A 13302-nucleotide genomic window follows, 5' to 3' on the forward strand; every position below is an offset into this window, starting at 1 on the left:
CACTGCTTGATCTTTCTGGCGTGATGACCTCAAGCCTGTCCCAAAATGCACTCCCATGTACCCATGTGGACTTGTGCCTAGTGCCCTATAGGTCTGCACTTCCTGACGTCATTGTGTGTGGACTGCACCATTTTGGACAGGGCCTAGCTTGCACCAGCCGATCAGATCAGGTGCAGCTAATCAACGTTAACCAACAGTTATGCAACACGTACTAGACTGCATGCATCCTATGTAAGTTGCCTTTCTTTGCTCCTTATCAGCTCCTTGATCGTGCTGCATGCGAAACCCACCTCCATCCCCATCTCCTCCATATCTGCCTGTTTCTGTCAGATAATTTTAATTTTATCCTGTTAAGCATCAAGAACTGTTCCGGTTCCCCAGGTGGGGGGACATGTATTGCTGCGCACCCGCTCTGTCCATGCAAGGTTGTCATGTTACTGCTCACTGGTAACATAACACATGTTATAGGTGAAATGTAGCTTTGCAGCGACTAGGCATATGCACACTCTTCTAAACAAATGGAAACCACAAAACTGAAAAATATCTCTTGTAAATATCTAAGAGAAGTCAACATTAAACACTAACAAGTCTTAAACTTACTAAAAACATATAAAATATTTTTTTTTTTAATTACCCTCTTAATGCAGTCTGACGCAAAGCATGCTGGTAATTGGCAATCCTTCTGGACCATTTGTGTTGATTTAACATGTTTAAATTAAGTAAATTGAACAAGGAGCAAATACATTTTTTGACTTTTAGTCAAAAAGTTGAGATAAATAATCAATATCAAAAATAATACTCAAAATTAAAAAAGTGTTTCAGGAACTTAAAACATTTAAGTAGAACTTTTTTTTTAAATTAAGTATAAGTTTTGATTATTTTGAACATTTGGGTTTACATCGATACCAATCTATCACTTTACCTATTGATTGCTATCAGGATGTTAAGAGACTTCCAACAAGCATGACATAAAACGCTTCTGGAAAGGATTGCCTACCTGGCCTTTAAACATTGCTATGGTTTGAACACGACAGAGGTCCTGACAGAACTAACATCGACTGCACAAAGTGCCTGCTCTATGGGGGGGCATTTACAATCAGAAGACAAAGTTATGCAGTGGCTTACTTTTCTTATCAAAAAAACTTGAAGTAATAGTTCACCAAAAAATAAGAATTCTGTCATCATTTACTCAGCCTTTTATCATTTCAAACATGTATGACACAAAAGAAGATATTTTGAAGAATGTGTGTAAAAGAACAATGGTGACTGACTTCTATTGTATTGACACAAATCCAATGCAAATCAAAAGGGAGAGTACATGATGACAGAATTCTCATTTTTGGGGGAACAATCCCTATATGTAGCCATCCTCACAAAGCTTTTAATGTGTCATATAATCGACATGAGCTTTTATTTGCCTCGGCGGTGAGCACAATGCGGTTTTTCTAACAATAAAGTGTGTGGTTTGATTGGAGGATGATGAAATCTTGCCTTTGAGTTAATGAGAACAAAATATTTAGCTTTTTCTTCGTCTCTGTGGGCCAGATTTAATCACCCCAAATGTAAAGACTCCTTCATACCCACTACACCCTCACTATTTGAACAAAAGCTGTGTTTAGACATAATAACTCTACTAATGAAATACTCATGAGAAATGTTTTCTCAATTAGTATAGCACGAAAAAATCAAATGATTTCTTTGTTTGCACAACAATAGTTAATGAGACCCAATTGACTGTTTAAAAGCTTTATAAATGAACCTCTTTTCCTGCTGGAGCTCTGCAGGATTTCAAACCAAAGCCAGTTTCGAGACAAATTGGTGGGGATTCTTTTTGTTTTGTGACAATTTGCCAGTTGTCTATTTACAGAGTTTTCAGTGTGTCATATTGCTATTCCATTTATGAAACTATGAAGAAATGGGATCGATATACTGTTGGTTTTAATTGTGACTAAAAGAGAAAAAATATATTCTAATGTTATTTCTTGGGACAAAATATTTGGTTTTGTATGTCCATTTTAACAAATGTTTTTCTCTTGAAACCTGTTGTAAAATGTTCTAAAAACTTCACACAACTTTTTTCCTCTCAGATTCACAGGAGCTCAAATGAATTTTTCAGCTGTCCTCAGTAATACAACGACTGCTATCGATGATGGATTTTATCTAGTTGCCTTTCTCACTTTGGCCAACAAAAACTACCTCATTTTGGCCTTGTCGACTATCTACATCATCACCTTGCTTGGCAATATTGTTCTACTGGCCGTCGTCCTAATGAACTCCAGTCTACACAACCCCAAATATCTTGCTGTGTGCAATCTGGCCATAGTGGACATTTCAATGAACAGTGTTATCATCCCTCAAATGGTGCCCGTCTTTGTGTTCAACCACAACAGGGTTTCATTTGGAACTTGCTTCTCTCAAATGTTTTTCATGCATTTCTTTGGCGACATGGAATCGTTCTCTCTCGCTCTCCTGGCTTATGACCGCCTGGTTGCCATTTGCTGGCCCCTGCGATACCCCACCATTAACACCAATCTGAGGATGATGCTTATAATAGCAGGGATTTGGTCTCTGGTTTTTCTGCTAGATATTTTCCCAGTCAGTCTCGCTGCCAGGCTGCCGTACTGCGGCTCTCGAGAGGTCCGTAGCTGCTGTTGCGAGCATGGTCCTGTCTACAGATTGGCCTGTACAGATATTTCCTACAACAGAAAACTGGCTACAGCCAAGACACTGGTGACTTTGTTGGGCCCCTTAGTGTTTATTATTCTCACTTATGTGATAGTGGTGGTGGCAGTGCTGCGGATTGCATCCATAGCACAGCGCTGGAAGGCCTTTCACACCTGTCTCAACCACCTGCTGCTGGTCCTGATCTATTACATTCCAGTCATCCTGGCGTATGTACTGGGGAATCTGCGATTAGTTCAGAATGTTGATGTTTTTACAGCTGTTTTGACAGTGTCTGTTACTCTCCCCCCAATGCTGAACCCCATCATCTACAGCTTAAAGACAGACGAACTGAGAGACAAGTTAGTGAAGATGCTTAGAAAGCCAAAAGTGACACAAGAGATCGATAGATAGGTAAACGGTTAATAAAATTCACTTTTCTTCTGAAAAATGGCACTTTTTATTTGAACAAAAACTATTTTATTTTAGGAGGAAATTTGTCTGAAATGTTCTAGATTTATATTTGACATGTTTTTGATTCATCATGAATATTCCATTGTATTCATTTTATTGAATTGTATTCATTTTCTCTCAAAACTTAGAAAGTACAAACAAAATAGATGTTTGAACAATTAGTGTGCATTTAATCCAAAAGAAGGCCGTTTTAGATTTATAGCCTTTTTACATCTGACTATAGAGAACAATTTAAAAGAAAGTGATTTTTTAATACATTTCTAATGACAAAAGGCAAAAAAATTACATGTATTGAATTGCAATGTACAGAAGGGGGCACTGTATTTTGCACCTGTGCTGAATATCAAGACAAATTATGTCTATCAATTTGCTTCCTTATTTAATTTCAGAATTTACATGAAATAATATAACAAAACTAAGACATTTCAAAATTAACCTCCTTCTTTTGCAATTCATTAAATTTAACAAATAAGATCCTTTAAGCAGCTGTTACATTAAGACAGTTTTATTTTGGAGTTTATACTTAATAAGACTATACTTAATCTTACTTTTAAAATTAATACAGAAGAAATAAACACTCTGAAATAAATAAATTGGATTGTTGGATCACTCCGGTTTCCTCCCCTGGTCCAAAGACATGCATGGTAGGTTGATTGGCATCTCTGGAAAAATTGTCCGTAGGGTGTGAGTGCGTGAGTGAATGAGTGAGTGTGTGTGCCCTGCGATGGGTTGGCACTCCATCCAGGGTGTATCCTGCCTTGATGCCCGATGACTCCTGAGATAGGCGCAGGCTCCCCGTGACCCGAGGTAGTTCGGATAAGCGGTAGAAAATGGATGGATGGATGGATTGTTGGATCGTCAGTTATTGTGGCTGAAATCAGTAGCATGCATACTCAGATTTGTCCACCAGATGACAGGAGAGGACATAATACGGTGTCTATGAAGATAGATCGCTGACCTGCAGAATAAAAGCTCTTATACACTTTGACCTCAAAATGTAAACTAACAAATCTGAATTAATTGTTTTGCATATATATATATATATATATATATATATATATATATATACATATTTATTTTGCTTGCTTACAGACTTGCCAAAATAGAAATTCAATGTTTGTCAAGGAAGTGCTGAATTTTCAGGCCTAACTAAGGACTTAACCAAGATTCACTGTTGACTGCTAGTGTGAAAATAAAAAGTTCATTGTAAAGACCTGACACCTAAAAATATATTACATATTTAACCCATACGAGACTTTTTAAAATTTAGGCCTATAGTACTTCGTAATTCATTGTTAATTGTTTATTGAGTCCTCTGAAGAGTTCATCTAAACACACTTTTTAGATTTTATAAAATGGTTTTAATTGGCACCAATATTGAGGGCGATGTGTTAACTGTTGAGGTCCATGTGAGTATATGTGAGAGTTAAAGTATGTCATGAACAAATCTTTTTTTTTTATACATGTTTCAGGCAAAACTTTTATAAATCACAAAATTAGATTATTCAGTCAACCTACATTTTAAAACTGGTGTAAGAGAAATGGTAACCGTAGAAACATTTGTTAGCAATTTTTCATTCTCTGACATCATTGACTGCAATAGTAGGAAAAATTAAGATGAAGATGGGTAAAATAGTAGGCCAAATAGGCTTATATATTGAGAAAATAATTACCTTAAAGGCAGCTAATAAATCTAACATAAAATTCTTCACAACATAACATTTATTTTCAGTATGTGTTCATCTAGATTTTCTTATTGTTTATTGGAACAATAAAACGAAATGGCTTATTTCTCATTTTTTTCTCATCTTGTTTTAACACTTTATTCTCATTTCTTCTGATGTGTGTAACATGAGTTATGGGATAGAAACAGTCCACAATTGAAGTAACCTTGACTTGCAAAGGTTGATGGATTGAATTGCATTTAAACAATACTATGAAGGAACATTGTGTCCTTTGTGTAAAGGCAAAAGGCTTTGAAATGCTGAGAATCTATAAGCAATCCATTTATTTATTTGACATGACTTCACACACTAAATGCTTAAATTAAAGTATACATTTGATACATCAAACTATTATATATTTCTTAAAAATATTAATATGTACAATTATTAATTATGGATCTTACTCACCGCAAAACCCACAAGTAGATTAAGGCTGGATGGGTAGTGTGTGTGTATTAGTCCCAGTCGCCCTTTATAATCTCCCTGGAGTGCAAAACTGTCCTTAGATATTATGAAAGATAATGAAATATTAATTTCACTATGACCTTTGGCTCAGATGAGAATTCACTTTCTGATATTCCTTCATTCAATTGTAATTCGAAAAATAACAATATTGATCATTGCCAAAATATTGACTGTAATATAATTACATTAAGTCCTTCTTCCACTAATTGTGTCTTTCTATAATAGATAGATTTATTAGATCTATCTATCTATTAAATATTTAAAAATAAGCACATTTTTATCATAATGTTGGAAAAAAATACCTTTAGATTTATTATATTTAGATAAGAGTTGTTAGTATTTTTACTAGGTACCATCACAAAAAAAAAACACAAAAATATAACCAAACTAAAAACAAAGAAACGCTAGAGATTTTCTAGTGATCTTGCAGAGACAGAAAGAATGTATATATAAAACTATTCCTGTTTTTACATACCTGTAAGAGTAGTTGACAAATAAACCATATGTATCCTATGAAAGCAAAAATATAGAAAACAAGTGGTAAATAATATATTTTATTTGTTGTGTTAATGTTTAAATTTAAGATAAGAAATTGCATAAGAGAGATGTATCTTCACTGTTAAATTATCCACATTTTGGCTATCACACCATAGGCAATATGTGGAGGTTATTGTCTGTATAGATTTAGCCTATGTAGTTTATAGTTACTTTAAGATACACTGATAATATTACTATTAACCCAATTCTTAATGTAATGACTGATATCAGAAATTGTGAATAAACATATTTTCATGTAGTATACATGAAGAACTTTAGTATGACACAAGGGGGTTTGTTAATGACCTGAGTTGTATAACAGAGCTCTGAATAGATCTGTTTGTTATCAACAGGCAGCCACAAAGGCATACACTCACAGGGAATAAAGAAAAAACATGTATCAAATGGTGTAATCCGATGCATAATAAAGACTTCATGATACTGTCTTTATGTTTCTGCAGATTAACAGAGAGAAAAAATTTCAAAAGCAAGATTTAAAGTCAAAGTAAATTACACAGAGAGTCGTAGCCATCTATAGCAAAGAAAGCATCGAACCTCTGACCGTGAATAATAAACTGTCTGACATACAGATATTTTGTAATGGACCCTCCACTTTCAAACAAAATCTCACAGAGTCATGAGCAGATGCCAAGCAACAGTTTATTAGGCATTTTTTTAAATGAACACACAGAAGGTGAATGATAAATTCAGTAGCTCATAATCTGTTTTTCAACTTTATTTTCATGCATTGGATCAGGGAAACATTAACATACTGTAGGCCGAACAAAATTATACTGACAGCAGGCTAGAAAAAGAGGTCTTTGGGACTTTATACAGCCCTCAAAGATTTTACTTCAGAATGAAAAATATATGATATTTATGATAATTAAATCTCACTTTAAAACAATGAATTCTATTGTTGTTACATGCCACAGTGGTCCATAATCACAAAACAACCTCTTTACAAATGTACAGAATATGAACATCAATCAAGGAAGAACACATGTTGTATGTTTAAATGAATTAATCAATACATTTTTCTAAATTTCTGCTTAAATTAATATATATTTTTTTATTTAAAAGGCAAAACACACAATTAATAAAACGTTAATACATTCGGTTAGAAAATACCTCACATTGGTCCAGACTTGTTTTTAAAGACTTTTTTAATTAAGATTTTAATTTCAGCTGTGTTTAAAACATAAATGATAGGATTTAACATTGGTGGTACAGCATATGCCAGAGATGTGCTGATGACTCTTGCATTGGCAGAAGGAGAATTTATGAATGTATAAATATAAATGCCTGTAACAGGAAGAAAAAGAGATGCCACCAACAACAGGTGTGTAATACAGGTCTTCAGAGCTTTTAAACGTCCTTCCCAAGTTGTGACTTTACTTAAGGAAAAAAGAATACATATATATGACAGCACTATAAGAATCAATGGTACTATAAGGTATAAACTTGTGTTAAGTTTTGCTAAAAAAGAATTCATACTATTGTCATTACATGCCATCTTATACATGGGGCCATGATCACAAAAAAAACTTTGAATTACATTAGATTTACAGAATGAAAGGCGGCTGATAAGAGACACAACCAGGGCCATGATAAAAGCATTAAATGTCCATATCGTTGAAAAAATTAAACACATGACTGTGTTAGTCACAAATACATGATATCTGAGTGGTAAACAAATTGCAATGAAGCGATCGTATGCCAGAACAACAAGAGTGCTGCACTGCATCGTAGCAAAGAAGAATACAAAAAACATGTTTGCCAAACAAGCATTATAAGAGATGTGCTGTGAATCAAAAAGAAAAGTCTTCATCATGTTAGGAATCAATGCATTAGTTTCACCAAAGTCAGCCAAAGCCAAATTAAACACGGCAATGTACTTTGGGCTGTGCAGACTCCGTTCAGCAGCTATGAGGAGAAGAACTGCAGAATTCCCAATTACAGCAATAAAATAAACGCAAAATAAGAAAATATAATAATAACGGCTGTATTGGATACCTGTGAGTCCAGTGATAAAAAAATATTCAGGACGCACAACTGAGATATTATGGGCAACACTGCTATTCATGGCATTCATGGTGATCTTGTTTGATGTTCTGCCCAAGCTGAAAATAGAAAATATGAGAATAAGATGAACTGTTTGAAATGTAAAAAATAAATAAATCCTGGAATATATATATAGAAATAGAAGTGTGCATACAAAACTCCATAATATTTGAAACACAGACCTGTGTGCATAAACATATAGAACCTGAATAACCAATAACAGCCACAGTTTGATAGTATGTGAGCTTCTTTTAATGACTCGGCTGTGCTTGCCTTATTCTCTCATGCAGCAGTGATCACTGAATGTCATTTGAATCTAAATGACACATAAAAATCTAAATGAAACATATATATATCCTTTGATACATCTCTTGAGAGGGCATTCAGAAAACACAATGATGTAATGGATGTTTTTTTTACTAGCAGTATGCTTTGGTCACTACTGTTGTTTGAATAACAGGCTCTAAACAATGTTTACCATACCTCTAAGAAAGTTTCATCATAAAATATCTGCCATATTATACGATAATGCACAGCGCGTACACAATTGGTGCGAATGGGCTGAGTGGCAGGAGTCTTGCCCGATGTCACGGGTCACCCTGGGCTTCATTGTCTTGGACCACAAGTGTGGACATTCTACGACCCAGCGCGTGTGCCATCCATGGGCGCAGTAAAGGGATGGAAGGTTAGGACGATTCTATGGGCCCAGGCTGATTTAGGGCCCAGAAGAGCAGACCCCCATTTATTTTCCCATTTGTAGGGGGCCCAGAAATTTTGGTTTCCATAGGGCCCAGAATTTCTGGAGGCACCCCTGGTGCCATCACCTAGTCGCACGGAGAGCGAAGTGGGCGGTGGTGCGGAGTTCTTGCATGACCGCTGGGTCGAATCCGCAATTCGTCAAGTTCATTGACCTTTTCAAAGTACGACAAGAGATCAGGGGTTCTCAAGTTCAAACCCCATTCCGTCTCGACACAAAATCGACAGACCGATAGAAAGGGAATTTTACTACATTTGGGTTTCCACTAAATAAATAAAATTATTTACTCTTTAATTTAATTGTTGGTCTGCATTAGAAATGGCTACATCTTAATTGATGACAAATGTGACAATAAATAAATATTTAGAGATCAGCCTGACACATTTAAAGAGGAATATTACTGTACATGAAGTAGGCCTACTTTGTCCATGCAGCATTTAATCATCAAATGAAACTTATTTGACATTTACTTGATTTCATCCATTAGATTGCAGTAAAAGACTATAGTTAAATTTGTAACTATTTTGCTAGGTGGCTAAACGTATGAACTTGTATGTTGTGAATTTTACAAAAACGTCAGATTACAAAAAAAAGCAATACTGAAGCCAATCGCACTAAAATGTAGGAATGAGATCACGCGAATTCACACAAGTTAGGCAAAATTAGCCACCTCGTAAAATAGTTAAGTTTTTGCCGTGCGATTTGGTTGTTTATGGAGCTACAATATGAGGGTATAATGACTGGTATGAAACCCAATTATTTGCATTTATTTAAACACAAAAAGTTATTTAAACTGCATTCAAACTAGTCTTTTCACAATTCATTCTGTCCTTGCAAATCTCCCGTCAAATTTAAAGTCTCCTGTTATGTTTAAAAAAACTAATTAGCAGAGGTTATCTTATTGTATTATTTGATTTCCTTTTTTATATATTATGTAATACACATAAATTATGTACTTGATTAAATATGTACAAATTTGCATGCCTTTTACTTTCCAATAATTAAAACAGTGCAGTCATTTTCAAAATCCTCTTTATAGTTGGTATAATTCTCCTAATAACCATTTTACAAATTTTCTGGTCTACTTCGGCTGTGATTAAACTATACATTTTGGAATATATGTTGGATAGGTACAAAAACAGAAGAACAGAAAGCGTAAATGCAATAAAGTTTGATACAAACAGAACAACATACACACTTCAAAATAAACTGCATTGAATATAAATAAATGTACTGATTTTATCAGAGCTGTTTAAATGACTGAATCAATAAATATAGTGCAAGTCATTATTGTTCCTACAATACACATAAACATCTTACACTAGTCTATTGATCCATTCACTTTAGTAAATTTTATCCAGTTCAATTTTTTTTAAGAATTCATCCTCCATAGCTAAAAGGCACAAGGAAAAATAATACAGTGAGTTTGAATAATCTCAAATTGGTCTAGACCTGTTTTTAAACATTTTTCGAACAAAGTCTTTAATTTCAGCTGTGTTTAAAACATAAATGATGGGATTTATCATTGGTGGAATAGCATACGAAAATGATGAGCTGATGACCCTGGCATTGGGAGAGAGAGTGGTTGTTGAAGCAAAAAGATAAATGCATAAAATTGGAAGAAACAGAGATGCCACCAACAGCAGGTGTGTAACACAGGTCTTCAGAGCTTTTAAACGTCCTTCCCAAGTTGTGACTTTACTTAAGGCAAACATAATACATATATATGACAGCACTATAAGAATCAATGGTACTATAAGGTATAAACTCGTGTTAAGTTTTGCTAAAATAAAATTAATACTATTGTCATTACATGCCATCTTATACATGGGTCCATGATCACAAAAAAAACTTTGTATTACATTAGATTTACAGAATGAAAGGCGGCTGATAAGAGACACAATCAGGGCCACCATAAAAGCATTAAATGTCCATATCGCCGAAAAAATTAAACACATGACTGTGTTAGTCACAATGGTATGATATCTGAGTGGTAAACAAATTGCAATGAAGCGATCGTATGAAAGAACAACAAGAGTGCTGCACTGCATCGTAGTAAAGAAGAATACAAAAAACATGTTTGCCAAACAAGCATTATAAGAGATGTGCTGTGAATCAAAAAGAAAAGTCTTCATCATGTTAGGAATCAATGCATTAGTTTCACCAAAGTCAGCCAAAGCCAAATTAAACACACCAATGTACTTTGGGCTGTGCAGACTCCGTTCAGCAGCTATGAGGAGAAGAACTGCAGAATTCCCAATTACAGCAATGATGTAAGTGCAAAATAAAAACACATAGAAATAGCGACTGTATGGGATACCTGTGAGTCCAGTGATGAAAAAATATTCAGGACGCACAAACGACATATTGAGGGAAACACTGGTATTTATGGCATTCATGCTGAGCTTGCGTTTGTAGTTATGCCAAGCTGAAAATAGAAATGACAAGTATAAGAAAACTGATAAAAAACTACATCCTGGAAATGTAACTTTATGGAAATTTGCATACAAAACTGCATAAAGTTCTTTAAAGCTTCATGAGCTGCTTCAAATGACGCTGTGCTTTCTGTATTCTGTAATGCAGCAGTGATCATTGAATGTCATTTGAATCATCCAAACATATATATCCTCCAATACATCTCTTGAGAGGGCATTCAGAAAAAACAAATGACGCAACACAATTTTTCTATTTCTAACCAACATGTTTTGGCCAAACTAAGTAAACTGTAAACAGTAAACTGACCAAAATTATAAACGCAACACTTTTGTTTTGGCCTTTATTTTTCATGCGCTGAATTCAATGATCCAAGACTTTTTCTATGTTCACAAAAGGCCTTTTTCTCTCAAATATTGTTCACAAATCTGTCTAAATATCTGTCAGTGGCACTTCTCCTTTGCCGAGAATATCCGTCCACCTCACAGGTTTGACATATCAAGATGCAGATTAGACAGCATGGTTATAAACTCCTAACACGTTAATTGTGCGCATGCGATTCAGTTCAGGACCGCGACCAGTTCACACTGCAATCTGATATGGGTCACATTCCTAAACATAATGTGAACAGCCAAACTGGAAATCGGATTTGAGCAAAAAATCTGGATTGAGCATTAAAGGGGTCATTTGACTCGGCTAAAACGAATGTTATTGTTTTCTTTAGATGTAATACAATTTCTATATACGATTTAAGGTTAAAAAGCGCTGTATTTTCCAAATACTGTGCATGTTTGTATCTCCTCTATAATCCGCCTCTCTGAAATACGCAGATTTTTTACAAAGCTCATCGGTCAGAAAAGCGAGGTGTTCTATGATTGGCCAGGTCACTAGTGCGTAGTGATTGGTCGAATACTGCACGGAAATGTAACGCCTCTTCAAATATTCGGAATATCAGGCTGGGCCGGCGACGGTACAATGAAATTTACAAGACCGCCCACATTACTTGCGTGTAGATTTGGGCGGTTTTAGTCAAATCACTCCACGAGCTGACGTCAAGTTGTGGGGGTGTGGTTACACGAGGCGTTTCAAGCAGGTCTGGGTGAGCATATGCTTCTAGATAAAATACATCTTTTGTGCCGACACTTAAATTTTTGCAATGTCACGCAATTTATAACACACAAAAGACAAATAAAAACACTTACTTCCGGCCAATGATTCCTTTAAGGCTGGCAGTGTGAACGTAGTCTAAAATGTGCAGTTTTACTGTATTGGGGGTATTGGGGATCAGTATCTGTTGTGACCACCATTTGCCTTACTCAATGCAACACATCTCCTTCGCAGTTGATCAGGTTGTTGATTGTTGGAATGTTGGTCCACTCCTCTTCAACGGATGTTTGAAGTCGCTGGATACTGGATATATATACCTTACAATGAGCCATTTTATGTATATACACCGCGGGCACACCCTTACATGTAATTTATCAAATTGCACAGCCATGTTTCTATAGTAGCACTACACGGACAAACTGAGCACGTTTCGTAAAAGGGAGGATGCACGGGACTATGTTCTTCTTCTCCGGATGTGTTTTGGAGGCAGCTTGCAAAGCCACTACATAGAAGGATAAGCAGAAGTAGAGGAAGAACAATAACAACATTTTATCGTCGTGTTTTTTATTAGAAATAGAAACGGTTCTTTGTTGCAGTAAGAAGTGAAATTTGCGCTAATGGCGGACCACACATACTCTGCACACGAGCCGACAGAGCGTCAATCTGTGTCGTCAAAAAAGAGAAAATACGATGCAACAAGGCGAAATAGAGACAAAAAAACGGCAGAAAACCCGAATAAACATCGGCGTGGTTCTTTGAAAAAAGGAGGGCACTGAAGCAGGAAACGGGTTTGCTAAGTGACGCCGAAGTTGCCAGCTTTCTGCTGGACCGGTAAATTTGTCTAATTTCCGCAGTATAAGTGGCAGCTTGTTTTGGAGGCAAAACAAGCCTCCAGTTTGTTTGATAGCTTTAGCTAATAGATGAGCATGATCATCAAGAGAAGTAGTGTTTTTCCTTGTACATTTTTAGCACTAATTGTATCATAAGTCATTATTGCATGGCCGTGTGCAAATCAAGTTAGAAATCATGTTTACAATCATAATTTGATTAAATCGGGTGTAAATTATATTATAATACTGC

At 35.5% G+C, this 13302-nt stretch overlaps 3 protein-coding genes across 3 annotated transcripts; 1 reads left to right on the forward strand and 2 right to left on the reverse strand.

Annotated features, from left to right (window-relative positions):
- The first annotated feature begins 2094 nt into the window (after positions 1 to 2094).
- or40a1 (odorant receptor, family 40, subfamily A, member 1) lies at positions 2095 to 3075 on the forward strand. The gene has a single exon (XM_056756028.1). The coding sequence runs from the start codon at positions 2104 to 2106 to the stop codon at positions 3073 to 3075; it is 972 nt and encodes a 323-aa protein (XP_056612006.1). The 5' UTR covers positions 2095 to 2103.
- A 3918-nt stretch (positions 3076 to 6993) lies between these two features.
- On the reverse strand, positions 6994 to 7956 carry LOC130428772 (olfactory receptor 52E8-like). The gene has a single exon (XM_056757006.1). It carries the CDS (start codon positions 7954 to 7956, stop codon positions 6994 to 6996), a length of 963 nt encoding a protein of 320 aa, XP_056612984.1.
- A 2162-nt stretch (positions 7957 to 10118) lies between these two features.
- On the reverse strand, positions 10119 to 11090 carry LOC130428918 (olfactory receptor 52E8-like). The gene has a single exon (XM_056757212.1). It carries the CDS (start codon positions 11079 to 11081, stop codon positions 10119 to 10121), a length of 963 nt encoding a protein of 320 aa, XP_056613190.1. The 5' UTR covers positions 11082 to 11090.
- Between the last annotated feature and the right edge of the window lie 2212 nt (positions 11091 to 13302).

The sequence above is a fragment of the Triplophysa dalaica genome, chromosome 9 (genome assembly GCF_015846415.1).
Source record: "Triplophysa dalaica isolate WHDGS20190420 chromosome 9, ASM1584641v1, whole genome shotgun sequence".
In the NCBI taxonomy this organism is placed as follows: domain Eukaryota; kingdom Metazoa; phylum Chordata; class Actinopteri; order Cypriniformes; family Nemacheilidae; genus Triplophysa; species Triplophysa dalaica.

Bases quoted from the DNA above. Each gene is read 5' to 3' on its own strand.
- or40a1 (XM_056756028.1), top strand. From the start codon at position 2,104: ATGAATTTTTCAGCTGTCCTCAGTAATACAACGACTGCTATCGATGAT.
- LOC130428772 (XM_056757006.1), bottom strand. From the start codon at position 7,956: ATGAATGCCATGAATAGCAGTGTTGCCCATAATATCTCAGTTGTGCGT.
- LOC130428918 (XM_056757212.1), bottom strand. From the start codon at position 11,081: ATGAATGCCATAAATACCAGTGTTTCCCTCAATATGTCGTTTGTGCGT.